General features: G+C 58.1%; 1 protein-coding gene across 2 annotated transcripts; it reads right to left on the minus strand.

The window, feature by feature from the left end:
* Window positions 1–1,326: 1,326 nt before the first annotated feature.
* On the minus strand, window positions 1,327–21,331 carry LOC106630035 (interleukin-12 receptor subunit beta-2-like). 2 transcript variants are annotated; one of them, XM_074545569.1, is made up of 16 exons: window positions 18,945–21,331; window positions 18,305–18,521; window positions 17,289–17,366; window positions 16,149–16,433; window positions 15,921–16,044; window positions 15,045–15,217; window positions 14,363–14,508; window positions 13,658–13,817; window positions 13,186–13,268; window positions 12,758–12,974; window positions 10,805–11,002; window positions 10,076–10,150; window positions 8,375–8,425; window positions 6,868–6,964; window positions 6,299–6,389; window positions 1,327–5,511 (listed from the first exon to the last, which is right to left on the minus strand). In XM_074545569.1, the coding sequence occupies exons 3-16, from the start codon at window positions 17,344–17,346 to the stop codon at window positions 4,930–4,932; spliced, it is 2,340 nt and encodes a 779-aa protein (XP_074401670.1). In that variant the 5' UTR covers window positions 17,347–17,366; window positions 18,305–18,521; window positions 18,945–21,331; the 3' UTR covers window positions 1,327–4,929. The 2 variants fall into 2 exon arrangements, with proteins under 2 accessions (XP_074401670.1, XP_074401669.1); XM_074545568.1 differs by lacking the exons at window positions 18,305–18,521; window positions 18,945–21,331 and having other exon boundaries at window positions 17,289–17,670.
* Window positions 21,332–22,410: the final 1,079 nt, after the last annotated feature.

The following is a 22,410-nucleotide window of genomic DNA, read 5'->3' on the forward strand; positions in this document are numbered from 1 at the left end:
TTTTATCTTATAATCTCTTTTCTATATAATCTTTTCCCCTTTCTTTTTTATCTTTTTTATGTTTTTTATGTTTTTTATCTTTTCATCTTTTTATCTATCTTTTTTTCTTTCTTTTTATGGTTTTTATCCTTTTTATTCTTTTCATCTTTTTTATCTTTTTATCTTATCATCTCTTTTCTATATCATATTTTTCCCTCTCTTTTTTATCTTTTTTTGATTTTATGTTTTTTGTGGTTTTTTGCTGGTTTTTAATGTTTTTTATGTTTTTTATCCTTTTTATCTTTATTTTTCATCTTTTTTATCTTTGTATCTTTGTATCTTTTTATCTTTTTATATTTTTATCTTTTTATCTATCTTTTTTATCTATATTTTTATCTTTTTTTATCATTCCCCTTTCTTTTTCCTCCTTTTTCCTTTCCTGGTTTCCCCCTCCCACAATATTAAGCCCCAAACTCTGCTTTTCCCAACGATTCCTCCTCCATTGACTCCTGCTGACCACAGAACCCAGGCAAACCAGGGAGGCTCCGGTGCCAGGGACAGAGCCTGGGGAGGAGAGGCAGCGCCGGCGGTGCCAGCCCCGGTGCCAGCCCCAGTGCCAGCCCCGGTGCCAGGGCAGGGCCGGAGTCCCCGCTGTCCCCCGGGGGTGGCGCTGGGAAAGCCTCGACAGCTCCAACGAGGCGGGGCTGGGGCTGGGGACACCGAGGGGGGGACACCGGGGCTGGGGACACCGCCAGGAGCTCCTGCAGACCATCCCTGCTCCTCCATCCATCCATCCCTGCTCCTCCATCCATCCCATCCCTGCTCCTCCATCCATCCCATCCCTGCTCCTCCATCCATCCCATCCCTGCTCCTCCATCCATCCCATCCCTGCTCCTCCATCCATCCCATCCCTGCTCCCTCATCCCAGCTCTGCTCCCTCCATCCCATCCCTGCTCCTCCATCCATCCATCCCTGCTCCTCCATCCCATCCCTGCTCCCTCATTCCATCCCTGTTCCTCCATCCCATCCCTGCTCCTCGATCCATCCATCCCTGCTCCTCCATCCATCCATCTCTGCTCCTCCATCCATCCCATCCCTGCTCCTCCATCCCATCCCTGCTCCTCCATCCGTCCCTGCTCCTCCATCCATCCCATCCCTGCTCCTCCATCCATCCCTGCTCCTCCATCCATCCCAGCTCCTCCATCCCAGCCCTGCTCCCTCATCCCATCCCTGCTCCTCCGTCCATCCTATCCCTGCTCCTCCATCCCAGCCCTGCTCCTCCATCCATCCCATCCCTGCTCCTCCATCCATCCCAGCCCTGCTCCTCCATCCATCCCAGCCCTGCTCCCAGGGCTCTCCCAGTGCCATTCCCATGGGATTTGCCCTCCTGGGAAGGTGGCACTGGGGGCTGGCACTGATGTGGAGCCTGGTGAGACCCAGGCACAGCCTCCCCTCTCACATGCCCTGCTCTGAGTCACCAGCCTGGTTTCAGTCTGAGCTCAGCCCTGGGCAGGGCTGCTCACCCTCCTCCCCACACCCCACAGCGGCTCAGGGATGGCAGAGGCTCCCCCAAATCCCGTCATTTTTAAGGATTATCCCCAGTTTTGCTGCGAGGCCGCCCCAGCTGCTGCTGGCTTTGCCCTGCCAGGTTTTCAGCAGGGTTCTGCTGAGCCAGGCACTTCTCTCTGCAGCTTTGCAGAGCCTGGGTCACAATCTGGGCTTTGATCTGCACTCTGTGTGCTCAGAAATCCCCCGAGGCCTGGGTGTTACTGAGCTCTGTGAAACCTCCCTGCCTGGAATCCAATTTTAGCCCTGCAGTGCCTTTATCAGCCACCATCTCTCCACAATTCACTGACAGCCCAGGCTGGCAGGGTGGGCAGGGGCAGACACAGAGTGAGCCCAGCAGCACCAGGTTACTCAGAGCAGGTTTCTGTCACCTCCTGCTGCTCTTCCCAAGGGGTTTAAGGGGTTTTTGGCCTTTGGTGCTGAGGCTTTCCCATCTGAGGAACCCAGACTCTGTAGATACGGAGCAGATGAAGTCACGCCATCAGTTGTTGACTAAACTGAGCCTAAACCCAGCTCTCTGTGCTGCCAGCCTCAAACAGAATGAATTCCACTCCTCCTGCATGGCAGTGGCACGAAGGGTTTAAAACTGCAGCTCAGATGCACATTAATACGCCATTTATTATGTGTTGAATTTATTTATTGCTTCTTCAGTCTCGTTTCAGGTTCAGTAATTTGCAGGCTGACTTTTTGGGGAGGTGAGCAAATCCCACAGGGGAGCCTCTGGCTGATCCCTGGGGGTGCTGGGATCTCCTTGCACCTTGAGCTCCCCCTGGTAGACACAGACACCACAGATAAAAAACTGAATTTTTGCTCAGAGCAAGGGGCTCGTCCAGAGGCACATCCACTCTCATTTTAGCTTCTCTGTAAGATGATTTTATATTTTTTATCTTTTTTATATTTTAATCTTAAAAACTCATCTGGAGTTCAGAGCAGGAGTGGGTGTCTCTCTCTGCTCTCCAACACCCCAGAACTGCCTGCACCCAATTTCTTGTTCCTTTTAATTTATTCCCTCTTTCCCTTTATATAAAAAAACCAAATGTTTTTAAAAGAAATATTCTTTATAAAAAATATTCTTTTTTTTTAGAACTTTGGTGGTGATGAGACAGCACCCTCGTGCATCACTGTGGGTCCTGAAAATCATGGAATTCATTCCTGAGCTGATAAACAAGAGGGAATCTCTGCCACTGGATCTGACTGCCAATGGTAAAACCGAGCTTAAAACAGGGGATAGAAAATCCTGATACCAAAAATGAGGGGGTTTGGAATATTTGAGGGAAGGAGGGAACCCTGAGAAGTTAAATCAGCTGGGAGTGACTGTGACGGGATTCATGGGATGCCCCATCCCTGGAAATGCTCCAGGCCACGTTGGATGGGGCTTGGAGCAGCCTGGGATGGGGTTTGGGATCACAGAATCCCAGAATGGTTTGGGGACCCTTAAATCCATCCAATCCCACCTCAGCCATGGCAGGGACACCTCCTACTGTCCCAGGGTGCTCCAGCCTGGCCTTGGGCACTGCAGGGATCCAGGGGCAGCCACAGCAAATCTGGGCACCTGTGAAATCATTCCTGTAGCAGAAATATTCCCTTTATTGACAGAAATATTCCCTGTATGTCCCAGGGATCAGGGCAGGGTGGCACTGGTGGCTCTCTGGTGTCCATCCCTGCTCCTGGGAACGCAGTGCTGCTCTGCCCAGGGGGATCTGCAGGATTCCTGGCGCTGGGAATGCCCCAGCAGCTCCTGGAGGGCAGCGCCAGCCCTGTTTGGCTGGGGAACCTTTTACTGCCCCCCAGATTTGGCAGCTCAGGTGAAAGAGCAGCACAAGCCTCAGGATGTGGAACTCTGAAAAAAACCCTTCCCCACCTCCCACTTGGGCTGCTCAGAGTCCTGTGGTGTTCTTGTACAACTTCCTTCCTGCTCGAGCAGCGCTCTCTAATTCAATTTATTCAATTTTGGGCTCCCTGCCCTGCCACACTCAATTTCTGTGCTGGTTTTCTGCTTCTGAGGGGGAATCCTCCCCTCCTTGCAGGTCACTGCTCCTCAGAGCACTGTGACAGATTGCTGGGGCAGGGAGGAACCAGCACAGCACACACCAGGCGGTTTGGGAGTGCGGAGGGCAAGCAACAAAATAAATTCATTTGTGCAAGAGCTGATGGAGAAATGCTCCCACTGCCTAGGAACAATTGGAGAAAATAAAAATTGGGAATATTTTGTGAGTCCCAGAACACCTGGAGATGGTTTCTGGGCTGCTGAAGGAAGAAAGCTGCTGTGTTTTACCAAAGATCCAAATCCATGCTCATGTGCCGGATAAATCCCATTTTCCTGTGTCACACTGCCCTTCCCACAGCCAGGCTGGGGGGTGACAGGGTGCTGTGAGAGGATAAATCCCTCACCCAAAGGGAAGGGCTTGGCCATGACCGCTTCAGAGGGGTTTGAAATCAGCCTGGCAGGAGGTGGAGGTGTGTTCTCACCCGAGTGGGGTTTTATTGGGAATGGGAGGAAAATGAAATACAGAAAATATTCCATCTTCTTGGTTCCATGTTCTTGGTACCAGTGTGACACATAAATCCTCCTTGGTGCGGTGCCTGCTCATCAGGAGCAATCCCAAAATATTTTCCACATCTCTGCCAGGATGTCTGAGGGATTTTTTTAATCCATTTTAATGCAATTAACTCCAGGAATGAAGTGCTCCAAACATTTGGGAAGGAAATGCTCCAAATCTTTGGGAAGAAAATGCTCCAAACATTCGGGAAGGAAGTACTCCAAACATTTGGGAATGAAGGGCTCCAAACATTTGGGAATGAAGTGCTCCAAACCTTTGGGAATGAAGTGCTCCAAACCTTTAGGAATTAAATGCTCCAAACCTTTAGGAATTAAATGCTCCAAACATTTGAGAATTAAATGCTCCAAACTTTTGGGAATGAACTGTTTCAAACATTTGAGAATGAAATGCCCCAAACCTTTGGGAATGAAGTGCTCCAAACCTTTAGGAATTAAATACTCCAAACATGTGGGAATGAAGTGCTCCACACTTTTGGGAATTAAATGCTCCAAACATTTGGGAATGAAGTGCTCCACACTTTTGAGAATGAAATGCCCCAAACATTTGGGAATGAAGTGCTCCCAACCCTTAAGAAGACGATGCTGAGCAGTAATTGAAGATATTTCACCCTGCAGGAATCTCCTGCTTGGCATCCCAGGAATCCAAGCTTTATGGGATTTTTTTGCTTCTGCCAGTGTGAGGTAAGGTTAAATTGGGGTTTGCTGGCCCAGGATTCCCAGTTAGCCCCAAGAAGCTGCAGTGGAGTAAGAAGGCAGAATTCCAGCGGGGAGCATTGCTCTGGCTCTGCCGTTGGCAATCCCGGTGCTGGCTCCCCGCTCCAGGTTTATCCCCAGTCCCAGCTGCCCTCAGAGCAGCCCTGCCATGCTGTGTGGGATGCAGGGTCCCTGTTGGTGGCCCTCAGGCAGGACAGCAGCTCCTCGGGCACCAGCATCTGCTCGGGGCCGGGCTCCCAGCGCTGCTCCGGGATGGATCCGTGTCCGTGTCCGTGTCCTGGGAACTCCAGGCTGCTGTTGAGAACCAGGTTGATCTTGTCCAGCAGGCACAGCTGGGGGGTCCCTCCCTGCGTGTCCCACAGCTGGGGGACAGGGCTGGTGTAATCCTGGGAGAAGATTCCCAGCTCTGGCTGTGGGATGGGCGCGGGTGGCTGCGCCGGGCAGATTCCGGCAGCCACGTAGCCCAAAGTGTTCCCGTCGGAGAGCTGGGGTTTGTAGGCACCCAGCTGCCCTGGGGCCGGGCTCCTGGGGGCCACCACGCTCCTGGGCACCTCCCTGGGCTCGGCCACCCCTGCCCTGGCCTCGGGGTCCCGGCGCTGGGGCCGCTCCTGCGCTGGCACCTCCTGAACATCGGAGACGGCGGGGTCCAGGAAGGGCTCCTGGAGGCTGGCACTGGGGAAATCAGCCTTGTCCTGGGGAAACAAGGATAGCTGTGCTACCTTCATCCAGCCCTGCTCCTCCATCCATCCTATCCCTGCTCCTCCATCCCATCCCTGCTCCTTCATCCCATCCCTGCTCCTCCATCCCAGCGCTGCCTTTATCCATCCCAGCGCTGCCTTCATCCATCCCTGCTCCTCCATCCATCCCATCCCTGCTCCTTCATCCCATCCCTGCTCCTCCATCCATCCCATCCCTGCTCCTCCATCCCATCCCTGCTCCTCCATCCATCCTATCCCTGCTCCTCCATCCCATCCCATCCCATCCCTGCCTCTCCATCCATCCCATCCCTGCTCCTCCATCCCATCCCATCCCATCCCATCCCATCCCATCCCATCCCATCCCATCCCATCCCATCCCATCCCATCCCATCCCATCCCATCCCATCCCATCCCATCCCATCCCATCCCTACTCCTCCATCCCATCCCTGCTCCTCCATCCATCCCATCCCTGCTCCTCACACAAGCTGCCCTCTCCCAGCTAACAGGGAATGCTGCCAGAGGAGACGGTCTCAAGTCCTGCCAGGGGAGTTTTGGGCTGGATTTTTGGGAAAATTTCTGTGTGGAAAGGGCTGCCCAGCCCTGGAGGGATTTAAAATCCCCATGGATGTTGCACTTGGGGACATGGGGCAGTGTTGGCCTTGGCAGTGCTGGGGGTGGTTGGACTCGGTGGTCTCAGAGGGATTTTCCAACCTGGATAATTCTGTAAAGCCCAGCTTTAATCTGAGGGGAAGCAAAGCCAGGAGATAACCCTGCCCTCACCTGGAGTGACTTCACCACGGTGCTGTTCTCCATGTGGGGAAAGTCCTCAAACATCCACCTTGGCAAGAGGGACAGGAGGGCGGCCTTGACCCTTCGCAAAAGGGAAAAACAAACCCCAAATGTTACTGCAGTGCGTAATTCAGATGTTCCTCATGCAGGAGGAAACTCTCTGGGTGGGAAGGACACATGAAGAACACCCAGCCTTGGAAACTCTGGGTTCCCCATTCTTAAATTTCATCAATTTCATGTTTATTTGACTTTTTTTTTTTGTTGCTCTCTGCCTTAGTGTAGAGCACCAAAAAGTCCTTTCATATGATAAATGTGTGATATTGCCCTCAGGCTGAGGTGAAAGGGAATCTGTAGTTGATTTTAACACAACCCAGAAGAAATTTTGTATTTCTTCTATCTACAAAAAAAAAAAAAAAAAAAAAAAAAAAGAAAAGAAAGAAGAAAAATGCCACAAAACCCCCCAAAAATTCCCCCAAAACCCCAAACACCCTCCCCCAAAAAAGGGGTAAAAACTTCTGAATTGGGAATAAGGGAAGAAGACATGGAGGAGAAAGGAATACCTTTTCCTGACTGACTTTTTAAACATCACAACTGCAAAAAGAACGGATAATCCGATCACGCTGAGGCTCAGTCCCAGGAGAATTTGGATGTCATCATCTGCAGGGGATGGAAGGGAGGAGGTCACGGCCTGGTGCTGCACTCACTCACCATTCACCATTTCCTGCCCCAGAAATGCTGACGTGAATTCCTCAGCCGGGCTGGTTTTGCTTTTGGTTTAGGAGCTGAAACAGACTGTGACCTTTACCAGAGGATGTGCAAGCTGAGCATCCCCAGACGGGTGGGAAATGCTGAAACACGTCCCTGGTCCAGCTGCAGGGTGGAATCAGCCTCCTGCATGGGTTAATTCGATATTTCCTGGGTTTGACACCTCCCCTTGGACTGGGCATTGTGTTTGAGCCTCGGTAGAGAGCAGAACTCAAAGCTTGCATTCTGTTGGTGCTGCTCATCCTTCCCTGCACTTGGGGAGAAACTCCTCTATTGGCTCTTGTTGGAACACAGGACATTCCTCTGGCTGCCCTAGAGGGCTCCAGCCCCTGCCCAGGGGGCTCAGAGGCCTCAGCACGGAGCCCAAGGCCCTGTGCCTTTGGTCTTGACCCATGGAAAAACAATTACCAACCTTGTATGAAGAATTACAATTCAAAAGAGTTTAAGTAGAATAATAGTTTGTCACAGAGTGAAAAAGAGATTTTTTGGGGGGTTTTTAGAATGGGTGTCCAAGGGGTAAGATGGAGGAATCTGTGTCCAGCCTTTCTCCTTCTTCTTCTTGGCCTCCATCTCCCGCTGTGATGGCGGCACTTTGGGATTGGTTTAGAGTAGAAGCTCACTGACATAGGTGATGGGTATTGGGAAGTTATGGTAAATATTGTACAGGTAGTTTTTAGTATAAAAAGATAACACTGCCCCAGAGCAGGCAGAGTGCCTCTGTCTGTCCTGCTGAACAGACCTCAGCTGGACAGGAGAAAGAATTTTATAGATAAGGAACAATAAACAACCTTGAGAATGAGAACCCAGAGCATCTGGGAGCTCTCAATTCCCACTGCCAGGAGCTGCCTGGGTTAAATCTCCCACAGGACAAAGCCTGGCCCAGCAAGGCAGAACTCCCACAGGACAAAGCCTGGCCCGGCAAGGCAGAGCTCCCACAGGACAAAGCCTGGCCTAGCAGGGCAGAGCTGCCACAGACCAAAGCCTGGCCTAGCAAGGCAGAGCTCCCACAGGACAAAGCCTGGCCCAGCAAGGCAGAGCCACCACAGGACAAAGCCTGGCCCGGCAAGGCAGAGCTGCCACAGGACAAAGCCTGGCCTGGCAAGGCAGAGCTGCCACAGGACAAAGCCTGGCCTGGCAAGGCAGAGCTCTCACAGGACAAAGCCTGGCCCAGCAAGGCAGAGCTGCCACAGGACAAAGCCTGGCCCAGCAAGGCAGAGCTCCCACAGGAGAAAGCCTGGCCTAGCAAGGCAGAGCTCTCACAGGAGAAAGCCTGGCCCAGCAAGGCAGAGCTGCCCTCCTTACCCTGGGACATCTCGCTGTAGGTGCTGCCCAGGAGTGGCTCCTCTGCAGGGTCTGGAACAGAGAGGGGAAAAATGTCTTGGGTCATTCAGAGGGCTCTGGGTGACACAAAACCTGCCTTGGTTCTATCTTTTGAGAAAAATAAGCAATGATTTTGTAACTTTTTGTAATTTTGATGTGTAATGAGAGCAATTAAGCTCCCTGAAGCAATGAGTAACTCCAGCTCTGCTGGGCTCTCCACATCGTGCCCACAATGAAATGAGATGTTGATCAATCCTGTCCTCGCCTACAGAACCTCTGCCCTGCACATCCCTCCCTCCCCTCAGCACCCTAAACAAGGATTTATTCCCCCTGGTGAGCTCTATCATTTTCCACAATCACTCCCAGGTTATTTAACAGCTTTTCCAGAGAAGTTGTGGATCCCTGGAGTGTCCCAGGCCAGGCTGGAGCACTCTGGGACAATGGGAGGTGTCCCTGCCATGGCAGGGGTGGCACTGGGTGGGCTTTGAGTCCCTCCCAACCCAACCGATTGTGAGATTCTGTGATTCCCAAAGTGCCTGCACCCCTTGGGAATGGATTTCCTGATTATTTCTGTGCAGTGGGGGAAGATCTGCAGCTGGAGGCCCCGCCATGGCAAGAAGCTTCTTTCTGCTGAGATAAGCAGCCAGCTTTGATCCAGGCCAGTTCAGCAATTCCCTCGGGATCCCTTGTCCCTGATTTGGTGCCACAGAGGAGAGCCCTGCCCTGAGTACCAACAGCCAGGGCCAACTTGGGACACCCATCTAGGAATGTCTGTTTGCATTTCCTGGGCCAGGAATGTCTGCTTGCATTTCCTGGGAACAGCTGCCCTGCTCCAGGGGCTGCTGCAGGGCCACGGGGCTGCTGTGGCCCAGGAGAAACCCCTGAGCAGCCACAGAGGGCCCATCTCAGGTGGCATCAGCACCAGGAGCTGGGGACACTCTCAGGTGTCACCTGCAGGTACTTTGGGCTCTGACAGCCCTTGATGGTCCTGCCCAGCCCCACCTGGCCCCTGGGCAGGCTCTATTTAAGCCCAGCCCTGGCCCTCAGCCCCAGCTGGGCTGGGCTGGCTGAGGGCTCAGACCCTGCTCTGGTGTCACAGCTTGGCCTCACCCTCCTGCCCAGCTCTGAGGGCACCCAAAGCCACCCCCAGTGCTGGAAATGAGGTTTTCCTTCCCCAAACCCTCCCCAGCACTGACCCAGCTGCAGATGTCCCTCCCAGGGCTCTGTGCCTCCCACTCCAGGTAGGAAGGGCAGGCTGGCTCTGCCCAGCTGCTCCCTGGAAAAGCTCTTTGCTGTGTTTTGGTTTATCTGTGACATCTTATTGTGAGTTCTGCAGGTACAACCTCGCTTTTCTGCACTGGAAAGGGACAACGATCCCACGGGTGCCTCTGCTGATGGGAAATGAGGTTCTGGGCTGTTCTGGGTCTGTGCAGGGAGCAAAGACCTGTTGGAGGTGGGTCTGACGCCAATAATACATTGATTAAATGCATTTTATCCTTTCCTGCCTTGCTTGGTGGGAGCAAACACCAGCTGGAGATGGGTCTGACACCAATACATTGATGAAATGCATTTTATCCTTATCCTTTATGCTGGGCAGGAGGGTTTGCTCTGTTCCCAGCCCGAGGGGTCCCCAAGGGGAGCAGCAGCAGCAGTTTCCCCCCATCCCCGGGCAGTGAGGCTCACCTGGGCTGGAGCAGGGAGCGCTGATCCCGCCGGGATACACCGCGTACAGCCACACCTGCCGGGGAGCCGCTGTCCCTGCCGGCAAAGCACAGATTTACCTTCAAAATGGGATTTTGTCAGCTGGGCTGGGCCAGGGGCTGGGTACAGAGTGCTGACAGCAGTTGGGTTGGCCCTTGAAGGTCTGGGGTCGTTCCTGGCCCACCAGCTCATTTTTAATTCATTAAATAATTAATAAATTTAATTCATTTTCTTTCCCTCTCCATCCCCTCCTTCCCCTGGGAGCTTCACCCAGGGGCCCAAATCCCAGTGCCTGCCCTCAAATCTCCACCTGCTTCCCTCCCCTCCTTCCCTAAGGGCTCTTCATGGCCCCACTCTCTCCCCACAAAAAAGTGGGCAGGGGCTCAAACTCAAATGAAGATGCCTTGATAGTCTGGTTTGGATTTGTAATCTAATCCAGATTGACAGTCTGATTTGGGTTTATATGCAATTCTGATTGATAGTCTGATTCGGATTTATAATCTAATTCAGATTGATAGTTTGATTTGGATTTATAATCTAATTTGGATTTATAGTCTGATTTGGATTTATAATCTAATCCTGATTGATAGTCTGATTTGGAGTTATAATCTAATTCAGATTTATAATCTAATCCAGCTTTACAGTCTGATCTGGATTTCTAAGGTCCTGAGGAGCAGCGCCCAGCAGCAGGGGGTTCCTGGGCTGTCCTACCTGGGATGTAGGTGTGAGTTTGGTGTTTTGGGATTCTCTCCCAGCTGTGCTGCTCCTGCAGGCCGTGCTGGGGGCTGGACAGCCACTCCAGGATGAACCAGAGCAGGGGGCTCTGGCTGGGCTGGGGGCGCTGCCACCGCACCAGGACCCTGCTCTGCTGCTCCTGCTGCACCTCCAGCGCCTCCGGGGCCGGGAACTCTGTGGGGAAACGGGGCAGGGGCAACTCAAACAGCCCAAACCCAGCCTTGGGGACTGAGGAGGGTCAGCCCAGCCCAGGGGAAACGCGGCTTTCCTGGAGGGGTTTGAAAGCTGAAGGGTGAGCAGGAAATTCCAAAATGTGGAGGGTTTGTATATAAATACAATATATGATATGTAATTTATATATTTATATCAACACATATACTATATATATTGATCTGTATTTCATAGAATTGTTCAGGTTGGAAAAGACCTTAAAGATCAAGGCCGTGTCCCCAAGTGCCACGTCCATGTGGCTTTTGAATCCCTGCAGGGATGGGGACTCAACCCTGCCCTGGGCAGCTGTGACAGGGCTGGGGAACCTTTCCAGGAGGAATTTTCCCAAATGTCCACACTGGGGCTGTTCCCTCTCCTCCTGTCCCTGTTCCCTGACTGTCCCCCGAGTGTCCCCTCCTGGCAGGAGCTGTGCAGAGCCACAAGGGACCCTGAGCCTCCTTTGCTCCAGGCTGAGCCCCTGCCCAGCTCCTCAGGGATTCTGCAGCCCCTTCCAGCTCCTCAGGGATTCTGCAGCCCCTGCCCGGCTCCCTCAGGGATTCTGCAGCCCCTGCCCAGCTCCTCAGGGATTCTGCAGCCCCTGCCCAGCTCCTCAGGGATTCTGCAGCCCCTGCCCAGCTCCCTCAGGGATTCTGCAGCCCCTGCCCAGCTCCATTCCCTGCCCTGGGCACTCTCCAGCCCCTCACTGTCCTTCATGGGGACAGTCCCTGCCCTGTTCCTGGCACGGCCCAGATGCCCGTGGCCCTCCAGCTGTGCTCCTCCCCAGCCAGATGTGAAGCTCTGTGCTTGCAAACCCCACACCCTCAGCTCTGAAATGCTTCAGCAGTCCCTGCTTACCAGAAACGTGCAGGGTTCTGATAAGCATCAGAGCCGAGAGAGGTTTTTCCACCTTATTTCTCTTCAGTTTCCTTTTAGTCATGTGTTTGTCCTCAGCCTGAATGGGACTTTCCCCTCCCATTGCTCATTCAGAGGTGTTTTTCAGAACCAGCAAAACGTGGTTGTGGGGGGAAACCACACCTCGGGGCACAGGGACCATAAGGTGGCCCTAAAAGGATTTAAAAGGATTTTTTTCCCCTTGTTTTTCAGTTTGCAAGGACCCAGCTCCCAGTGGGGGCTGGCAGAGGCTGCAGCAGCAGCCTGGCACCATTTGCTTTGCCAGCCAACATGGGCAGGGCAAACTCAAAAATGAGTTTGTTGCTGCAGCCTTGGGAGGGGCTGCAGGGTGAGATTCCAGAGCCTGAAGGGGCTCCAGGAGAGCTGCAGAGGGACTGGGGACAGGGATGGAGGGACAGCACACAGGGAATGGCTCCCAGTGCCAGAGGGCAGGGATGGATGGGAGATTGGGAATTGGGAATTGTTCCTGGCAGGGTGGGCAGGGATTGGATGGAATTCCCAGATTTGCTGTGGCTGCCCCTGGATCACTGGCAGTGCCCAAAGCCAGGAAAGGAGATTGGAGCAGCCTGGGACAGTGGGAGGTGTCCCTGCCCATGGGACAATGAAATGAGCTGGGCTTTAAGGTCTCTCTCAACCCAAACCGCTCCAGAATTACACAATTCCACATCCAGCAGGGGAGCACCTCCAGAGGGCCTGTCTGGAGGGCTCTGTGCCCCCGGTGGAGCGGGCAGAGCTGTGCCAGGGCTCTCCCGGTGCCCAATCCAGCATTTCCCTGGGGCAGGGTCGGTGCCGGCGGTGCCCCCGTACCTTGCGGCGCTGCCGCCCAGTTCAGGGGGATGCTGGCGGGGCTGGAGGCGCCCTTGGCGTTGCGGGCGGTGACGAGGAGGCTGCGGGCTCCGGGCGGCACCAGCACCGAGCACTCGGTGCCCGCGGTGAGGCACAGCGGCCACAGCGCTCCCGCGGCGCTCTCCGCGCTCACGGCGTAGCCCAGGATCCTCCCGCGGGCATCCCGGGCCGACAGCGGCTGTGGGGGCGAAAGAGGCCGGGATCGGGGGGTCTGACACCCCCACAGCCGGCCGGGATCAGGGGTCTGACCCCACACCCGGCTGTGACACTTTTACAGGGGTGGGGATGTGGCTCCGAGCAGGGCTGGCCCTGTCCTGCCGTCCCCGAGGGCTCCGCACGGAGGCGGCACCGGCGCTGCCCGGGGAGGAGCGGCGGAGCCGAACCCGTACCTTGATCAACACCGTCACCTCGTGGCTGCCGTTCGGCAGGGACCGGCCCAGGCGCCGCCACACGGCGGGAGCGGCGGCGGGGGCTGCGGAGGAGCGGGGACATCGCGAGTGACACACCGGGAGTGACACCGAGGGGACAGCGTGACAGACCGGAGTGACACCGTGACACACCGGAGGGCACCCGGGGCTCCCACCCACCCGCAGCCCCTCCCGACCGGCTGGCAGAGGAGCAGGAGTGGGCGCTGCTCTTTGGTGTTGAGCCCACCCCGTTCCCCGCTGGCACCGGCACGGGAGGGCAGCGCTGCCTCGCTCATCCGTGCCAGGCTCGTGCCAAAGCCAGCAGCTGGCACGGATGGGCGGAGCTGGCTCAGGGTGACCGCGATTTGTCGCGACACTCGGCTGATGCGGTTTTCCCACCCAGGGCAGCAGGCAGGGCACTGAGGACCGTGGGTGTCGCCGGCGCTGAGCCCACCTGCCTCGGGGGTGCGGTACGGGAACGGGGGGCTCCAGGCGCTCCAGGGGCTGCGGGCGCTGCCGAGCCGGCACCTGGCCTGGAACTCGAACTCGGTGTCGCTCTGCAGCTCGTGCTGCCAGCGGGGACCCTCCGGGGGCACCTTGGCACACGGCTCCACCTGCCAGGGAAGCACAGGGGCGCTGGGGCAGCGGCACACGGCGGGTCCCCGCTGCCACCGCCACCCCCGCGGGATGGGCAGGACCAGCCCTGTCCCCTCCGGTGCCACCTTGCATGGCACTGCCAGAGCCCCCAGCCACACCGGGAGTGCCAGCACGGAGATTTTGGGGCTCCTGTGGCAGCGGGGATCCAGGCTCAGCCCTGGCAGCACTCGGGGAGTTTCCATCCCTGCCCCTGTGTGGGTTTGTCTGGGGTGTGCTCTGAGCATCCCCAGGATTTTGTGCCTTGTCCTTGCAGAGCGGAATGTTTGGGAATATTTGGAATTCCGTCTTTTTGCTCAGAAAGCTGAGCTAACCCTGCCCACGAGGCCATCTGCTGTCCCTCCCAGGTGGCCCCAGCTCTGCTGTCCCCTGCCTGTGGCCAGGGGTGCCCGTTTGAGCACACCAGAGCGCAGGGGTGAGTCTGGGATGGCCCCAAATATCCCCATTGCCCGCGGGGTCTCCAGCAGGAGCGGGACTGGGGTAGTGAGGGGGTTTGGGGTCTCACGTGCCACGTTGGGGCCCCGCTGGCCCTGTGCCTCTCCTGGCAGCGCACGTCCCTCAGGCGCGTGAGGCTCCTCCAGCGCGTGGTGGTGATGGCTGGGGATGTGTCCGTGGTCTCGGCGCCCATGGGCACGGGCAGGGTGGGCACCACTGTGGGCACAGCAGGGAATGGGGCCGTGGGGGCTGTCCCTGGGCTCAGGGGTGTCCCCAGAGTGACGCTGCAGGGCAGGGAGGCCAGGCATGGCCTGCTCATGGAGGGACAGAGGGAGGGATGGAGGGATGGTGGAGGGATAATGAAGGGATGGAAGGATCGATGGATGGAGGGATGGATGATAGATGGAGACATTGGTGCACAGATGGATGTATGTATGTAGAGGGATAATGGAGGGATGGAAGGATCAATGGATAGATGATGGATGGACGGATGGACAGACAGATGGATGGATAATAGATGGAGACATAGATGGACAGATGGATGGACGGATGGATGTGGAGGGATAATGGAGAGATGGAAGGATCAAGAGAGGGATGGATGGACAGAAGGATGGATGGCTGATGGATGGACAGATGGATGGATGATGGAGACATGGATGGACAGATGGATGGTAGATGGAGACACAGATGGATGGATGGATGATAGATGGAGACACGGATGGATGGATGGACAGATGGACGGATGTCCGTACCGAGCTCCTGCAGGCTGAGGAGCTGAGGGGCCGAGCGGGCAGTGCCCAGCGCGTTGCTGGCCTGTGCCCACACCCAGTACTGGCTGTCGTTGTGCAGCTCCCTCAGCAGCACAGGTGAGTCAGCAGGGAAGATCTTTTCTTCCTCATCATCCTCCCCATCCTGTGCCACCACCCTGGAAGCAGAAGGCAGCCCTGTCAGTGCCCATTCCAGCCCCACAGCCCCGCTGGCACGGCCACCCCTGCTCCTGGGGTGTCACAGCTCGTGACCAGGGCATGGCCACCCCCAAACCTGGTGTTTGTCACCCCTAAAGCAAGCTGGGAATTCATTCCCTTCACTGACACTGCTGCTGGGGATTTGTATTTCCACAGTGGGAAGAGAACTCCTTCCTTCCTTTCGGGCTGCGTGGATCAGTTTGAACCCAAATTTAGGCAGGAGCTTTGTCCCTTCTCCTCACAAAGCTTCCATGTGATGGGATTTAATGTCCTTCAGATTGAGACAGGAGAACGGATAGCCTGAGAGGGGACCAGCCAAGGCATCCTGGCATGGGTGTGGCATGCCAGGTGAGGACCTTGGTGGCAGGGAGCATCCCGGGTGGGACTGTGGCACACTGTGTGGCAGCCAGCACCTCTGCTTCAGCTTCCAGCTGGGCTTTGGGCTTTGGGCAGCATTGGGGTCACCCTCTCTTTACCCCGGAGGGAGCCCCAGCCGCTGGAAGCTGCAGCTTCCCCACGGTGGGATGTGAGCAGGGCGCTGCGGTGAGCGTGCGGCTCTGGGGCAGGAGGTGACAAAACGTGAGCTGAAGGAAGTGGAACTGGGGCACGGCAGGGCTGCTGCCACCGGGGGCTGTCACCGGGGCTGCCAGCCCCGAGGCTCACCTGCGCAGGTGGAGGCTGTGCCGGGTGGGCAGGTGCGTGCTCCGGCCCCGCTCCCATTCGCACTGCAGGTGCTCCGAGCCCTCGGCGATGGCGCAGCTCAGGTTCCCGGGGGGGTCCGGGGGGTCTGCGGGGCGAGCCCGGGTGAGGCGAGGCCCCGGGACACGAGGGGGACACGGGGCACTCCCAGCCCGGCCCCGGGGGGACTCGGGGGTCACACGCGGCACTCACAGCCTGCCCGGAGCTCGGTGCCGCACACCACGCGGTGTCTCTGGGCGCAGCGGGAGAAGCAGGTGACGCTGACGAGGGGCAGATGGAAGCCGGGCAGGTGGAGGCGCTCGGCGCCGTCGCGCAGGGCCAGCAGGGAGCTGTAGTTGAGGGAGATGAAGAGCTGCTGCGGCGAGGGGCAATCCAGCGAGGACTCGCAGCCGATGGAGATGTCGGAGCCCAGCAGCACCACGGGCCTGGGCTCGGGCTCGATCCACACGCGCCCGTTGCACGTCAAGTTCGCAGCACCTGCGCCAAAGCGGGTGAGCTATGCCGGATCTATCCCGGGGCTGCAGGGCTCGGCAGGGAGCGGACCCCCTCCCTGGGATGCCCTGCAGCCAGGGGATTACAGCCCGCCCTGCTCACCTTCAACCCCATGGGATGCAGGTAAACTGAGGCACGAGTGATGCCCAGAGAGAAATTGTCCCCCTGAGGGTGCCCAGAGCAGCTGTGGCTGCCCCCGCACCCCTGGCAATGCCCAAAGCCAGGCTGGATAGAGCTAGGAGCGCTCTGTCCCTGCTCCAGATCCCTCCCACCCAAACCAGGCCTGGGATGCGCCCCCCGCCCCCGCTGCAGCGCCCCGGCCCCGCTGACTCATCCCGGCCGCTCAGAAACGGCCCCGTTCCGCCGGTTTCACCCATTTCGGGGCCGCTCTAACGTTAAATGAGTGCAGGGAAATAACCCGCGCTCCGAGAGCTCTGATCCCCCAGATTAGCGCGGCGGGGGCGCGTCCCTTCCCTATCAGATGGAGCTCGGCAGCAGCGCCGGCTCTCGGCGCTATCGGCTCCATCTGCCCTTCCTGGAAAGGGCAGGGCTGAGCCCGGGGGCTGCAGGGATGGGGGCAGAGCTGGCACGGGGGCTGCAGGGCCCTGGGAATGGCCCTGGGAATGGCCCTGGGATCCTGGGAATGTTCGCGAGAGCTTGGGAATGTCCCCGCTCCAAGGAGGGAAGGGGAAGGAGAAGGAGCTCAGGGCACAGGACCCCTCCCGCAATGCTCCCCTCAAACCCCACAGCTCTGGAATTGTCCCGTTGCCACCCCAAACCCCCCGCGGGCCCGGGGCGCGGCTCGGGTGCCATCCCGGTGTCCCTGTCACCGTCACTCACCCGGGCACAGGCAGCAGAGCAGGACGGGCAGCACCAAAGCCTGGCCGGGCCCCGCCATGGGCTGGGCTGCGGCATCGCCTGGGGGGCGAAAAACCATGGAGAAATTCCTGCAGGGAGGATGTGGGATCGGGGCAGGGAGAGATGAGCTGCCCTGCCCTGGAGAAGGTGGGACCGGGGGTCTCAGGGGGTGCTGCCCCTCTGCCCAGAGCCCCACGGGTGCTGCCTGCGGGGCTGGGGTCCCAGGGACAAAGCGGAGATGGGGATGCACTGGAATGAGCCCCCCGAGGGTGTGGAAGGGCTGGGGGAGCTGCTCAGCCAGGAGAGGAGGATCCTTGGGGATGGATGTTTGATGAGGAGTAAAGGGGAGCGAGGCAAACTCCTCCCAGGGACAGGACAGGAGGCAACGAGGGGTCAGGAAATCAGGAAATTCCAATTTAACATAAAAAAGGCTCTATAAATGTCAGAGTGGGGCTGCTGCCCTGAGGGCTTTGGTCCTGCAGTGTTCATCCTTGGGGCTGCTCAGACACACTTTTATAGGATGGAAACTCCCTGTTTCCATAACACCTTCCCCACAGGTCCTGCCCAGGCTGAGCCAGGCTCTTCCCAGCACTGAACCCCCAGAGACAGCCCCAAAATCCCGGGCCATGCTTCCCACCCTTGTGCCCGCATCCCACTGCTGCTCAGATTTTCCCTTGCCTCTCTCCACAGCCTCGTTGGCAGAATTCCCTCAAGCCAGGAAAGCAATCCCAGCCTCGTGGGGCTGGGTTTGGGGCTGGAAGGGCTCTGCAGCACCCATGGCACAGACTGGTGAGGAGCAGGGGGATGCAGCTCCCAGGGGGAATTGCTCCTTTCCATCCCCGTGGAAGCATCCCCTGGAGCTGGGGTGGCTCCAGCACCCCCAGGCCCCTCTGGGGTCACAGAGCAGACCCCAAACCAGCCCTGCCACCCCATTCTCCTGCCTGGCCTGAGCACCCAGCCGAGCCCACGGTCCCTCATCTCCCTTCCCCGTGCAATACCTGCCGTCGGCAATGGCGAGTTTCCCTGGAGGGAGGCCAGAATCCTCAGTAAAAGCCTCAAAACGCTGTTTTTCAGCCCAAAGCAGGCCAGCAGCAGCAGCAGCAGCGAGTGCTCTGGTGCTCCTCGTGCGGGGTGAGGTGACCTGGTTTGGTTTTGGGGCTGATCAAGCGTTCACCGTGGGTGACTCAAACCTCAAATGCCTCCCTATTACCTGACCTACAAAGAGAAGCTGTCACTTCCCAAGTGCCCACGAGCCTGCTGCAAACCAGGGCAAGTGAAAAAATGCATTGGGGTCCTGTGAGAAGAGCTGGGAGCTCTGAATGTGCCCAGCTCTGCCTCCTCTGGAATCACCTTTGTGTTTTTATTCCAGTTTAGAGGCGTTTGCAGACTCCAGAGCCAAAGGAACGAGGCCATTTGGAGATGCTGGGCTTTGAGCTGCTCTCCTGGTGCATTAGGGCTGAGGAAATGGGAATTCAGCAGGAAGGGAGAGGCTGCTCCGCGGTGCCAACCCAAACCCCGCGGAACCTTCCCCGGGCTGTGCCAGGAGGGACAAACGCAGGAGCAGCGGGTGAGGAGCACAGCGGGGACATTCTGGGTGAAATCAGGGGCTGGGAGCTGGGCAGAGCAGGGAATGCTTACCTTGGCAGCGCTCAGGACGTGTGGCACCACCGGGAGAGGGCACAGAGCAGCAGAGTTCCCTCCCGGTGTGAATCAGCCCTTGGGGAAACCCAGCGTCCCCTCGAGGGGAAGGGAAGGGAAGGGGCTCCTCGGCGTCCCGGCGGCGTTTGGGCTCAGCCTGGTGGAGCCGAGCCCATCCCCAGGGTTGTTTTGTGTCCTCGGGATCCCGGCAGAGTCCTGGGTGCTCTCAGGAAAAGAGCTTCTCCTGCCGATGGAAACTCTTTAAGGAACGGGGGTGTTGTCACCAGCACCGAGTGTCACCCCTCGGTGACACCCTGTGCCACCCCTCGGTGCTCGTGCTGTCCCCAGCTGTCACAGGCAGCATTCCCAGCGCGGGGATGCTCCGGGGATGCTCCGGGGATGCTCCGGGGATGCTCCGGGGCTCTGCACCCCCGGCTCCCTCCGCCGCTCCCACAGCCCAGCCCGGCGCTTCCTTCCCTCGCCTCCTCAAGAGTTAAACCTCAAAAACAGTGTTAACCTCATTAGACACGGCAACCACAGGAAACCCCGCACTGCTCCCGCCTCCGCCTCGGGGAGGAAACGTCGGGGAGCAGAATTCACCCCCGGGGAAGGCAGAGCCTCCCCTGCCAGCAAACCCCGGTGCTCCGGGCTTTGCCTGATCCACGGGGATTTTTGTGAAAGGGAGAGCGGGAGCCTGCTGGGTGGTGCCGTTACGTAATGTATATAATGTGTGTAATGTATATAATGTGTTTAATGTATATAATGTGTGCCATGTGCCTGTGTGGCAGCAGGAACGGCTGGGTTTGGGTAGTTACACACACCCCGAGCAGCACTGGGGGGTTCAGTTATTCAGTTTTAGTGGGAATTTCAGTTTTGGGATGTCCTGGGAGTGCTCAATGCCTGGGGCACACAAATAGTGCACATCTGGGCCCAGGTGGCACATCTGGGGCCAGGGCAGCACATCTGGAGCTGCACAGAGCAGGGGAATGTGGAGCTCTCCCAGCCCAGGTGAGAGCTGCAGTTCCCGCATTTCCCAGCCCCATCTCCCTCTGCCTGACGAGTCCTTATCCCCTCCCGAGCGCCGGGGCTGCAGCTCAGAGCTCCCGGGACAGCGGGGCCGGGCTCACACCCGGCTCTTCCCGCACATTCCTCCTTCCCCTGCTCGGGAATCTCAGCTGCTGCCGCCTCCCCCTGAGCCTGCCCCGACTTTCCATCCCCTCGCGTCCGGGGCTCTCTGTGCTCTGCTGGGGTGTTCCCCAGAGCCCGATGGAAACTGCGGCAGGGTCAGGCTGGGCTGGGGCAGGAACTCCTCCATGTGAGGCTGGGGAGGCCCAGAGCGGCTGCGGCTGCCCCTGGATCCTGCCGTGCCCAGGGCCAGGCAGGGAGATGAAAACATCATTAATGGATCGATGGAACATTTGATTTGTTATCCTTGGTGGGAGCGCTGGGGGATGAAGGGAAAGGTCGGGACGGAGCCGGCTTTGCTGCCGGGGGACACGGGGGACACAGATGGGACATAGGAACAGGCTCGAACCCTTCTCGCCCTGCTGGCAGCTGAGAGGGACACTCGGATATTTGATCCTAAATCTGCGGCGGTGGCACCTGAGCCGGGCTGAGCACACTGTCCCCTCGGGGCTTTCCTGTCCCCTCGGGGCTTTCCTGTCCCCGCGGTGGGACAGGGACACGCCAGCGGGACAGGAATGAGCGCTGCTGGCCTCAGCCCCGCTGGCACAGCGCTCCGGGCAGGATTCGGTTCCTCCCCACGCCGGAGCAGCCGCTGTTCCCTTCCCAAGCCCCGGGCTCGCTGCAGGAACAAGGAAGGTGATGCCAATGTCAGAGCTGTGATTTTTGGCTGGGGTAAAAGGGCACCCGAGATACGGAGAGGTTGCTCCCGGACTTTAAAGCCGGTTTGTCCTTCCTGTAACCCTGCCAGGGAACAGCCCCTGCTCCTTGCAGCAGCACAGAGGTGAACGGGCCGGGAAAAGCAAAGTTCGGGCAGGGTTGGATTGTCCCTGCCAGGCCCAGCCCAGCGTGCCGGGGCAAGCGAAGCTCCTGACCCGGGGCCGCCGAGCCCCACACCCTGCCGAGCCTGCAGGCCCTGGCTGTGCCCAGGCAGGCCCTGGCAGCGGGAAAATGGGGAATAACCCTTCCCAAAAGGGGCTGTGAACACTGCCCTGGCCACGGGCAGGGAATGTCCCGCTGCTGCCTTCCCTCCTCACTTGGGGAGCGATCCCCAAACCAGCCCTGCAGGGGTTTAAAAGCCACAGGGGATAGGGGTGGCCTTGGCAGTGCTGAACGGTTGGGCTGGATGGGCTTCGAGGGCTTTTAACCTAAACGATCCAAGGTTTGATGGAATTGCTGCCGTTTCCAGGCTGAGTTGATCCCTCATTCCCATTCCCACCTCCATTCCCCCCACACCCCCGGAGCAGCTCCCCCGAGGCTGCAGCTCTGTCCCCCCACCCGTGTCCTGTCCCCTCGGGGGCTCCGGGACACCGTGGGGACGGAGCTGTGCCAGGAGGGACCGGGCTGACAGGAAGGGTTCCCGCGGTGACACCGAGGTGTGCGTGTCACCCCTGTCCTGTCCCCCCACACCGAGGTGTGCGTGTCACCCGTGTCCCCCCACACCGAGGTGTGCGTGTCACCCCTGTCCTGTCCCCCCACACCGAGGTGTGCGTGTCACTCCTGTCCCCCAACAGACACCGAGGTGTGCGTGTCACCCCTGTGTCCCCTGACACCTAGGTGTGCGTGTCACCCCTGTCCCCCAGCCCTCAATCTGCTCGCTGTGTCCCGCAGGGCGCGGGCGGTTTTGTGCTCCGAGCCGCCTTGTTTTGGGATTTTTCCACTTGGCAGAGCATAGCCCGGAGGGGGAGATTTAATCTCTGCAAGGGAAGGGCCGGTGCCAAAATGCGGCGTGCGGGGTGAGCCGAGGGCAGCAGCCGGCAGGGCGCAGGGCCCGGGGCCGCCGTGCCAGGGACAGCGGTGCCAGGTCGGCTGTGCCCCCCGGCTGTGCCCTGGGGAGGCCGGAGGGGCCCTGTGCTCTGCCCGCACGGGGGACACGCGTTTGGTGTCCCCTTGTCCCTGCAGTGCCACCCCATGTGTGAGCTCACCCACTCCCCTTGCCCTGCTCATGCCCCCCGTGCCAGACCCGGGGGTTCCCCTCATCAGTGCTGCCCATCTTAAACCCCCGAGCGATGCCCTCCTTGCTGAGCCCCCACACCAGCCCCGTCCCACCCCATCAATGCCCCCAAACCCGTCCCGAGCCCTGCCCACCCCTCCCCGGAGTGTCCCCAGGCACTTCCCGCCCCATGCTTTTCCCTGGCAGAATCCCTCTGTCCCAACCCCCTGTTCTATCCCAGCCCCCATCACATCCTCCCCCTATCAATGTCCCCATCCCAGCCCCTGTGCCACCATCCCACCCCATCACTGCCCCCATCCCAACCCTCTGTGTGGTGTCCCTTCATCCCAG

Source organism: Zonotrichia albicollis, chromosome 8 (genome assembly GCF_047830755.1).
Source record: "Zonotrichia albicollis isolate bZonAlb1 chromosome 8, bZonAlb1.hap1, whole genome shotgun sequence".
Classification (NCBI taxonomy): Eukaryota; Metazoa; Chordata; class Aves; order Passeriformes; family Passerellidae; genus Zonotrichia; species Zonotrichia albicollis.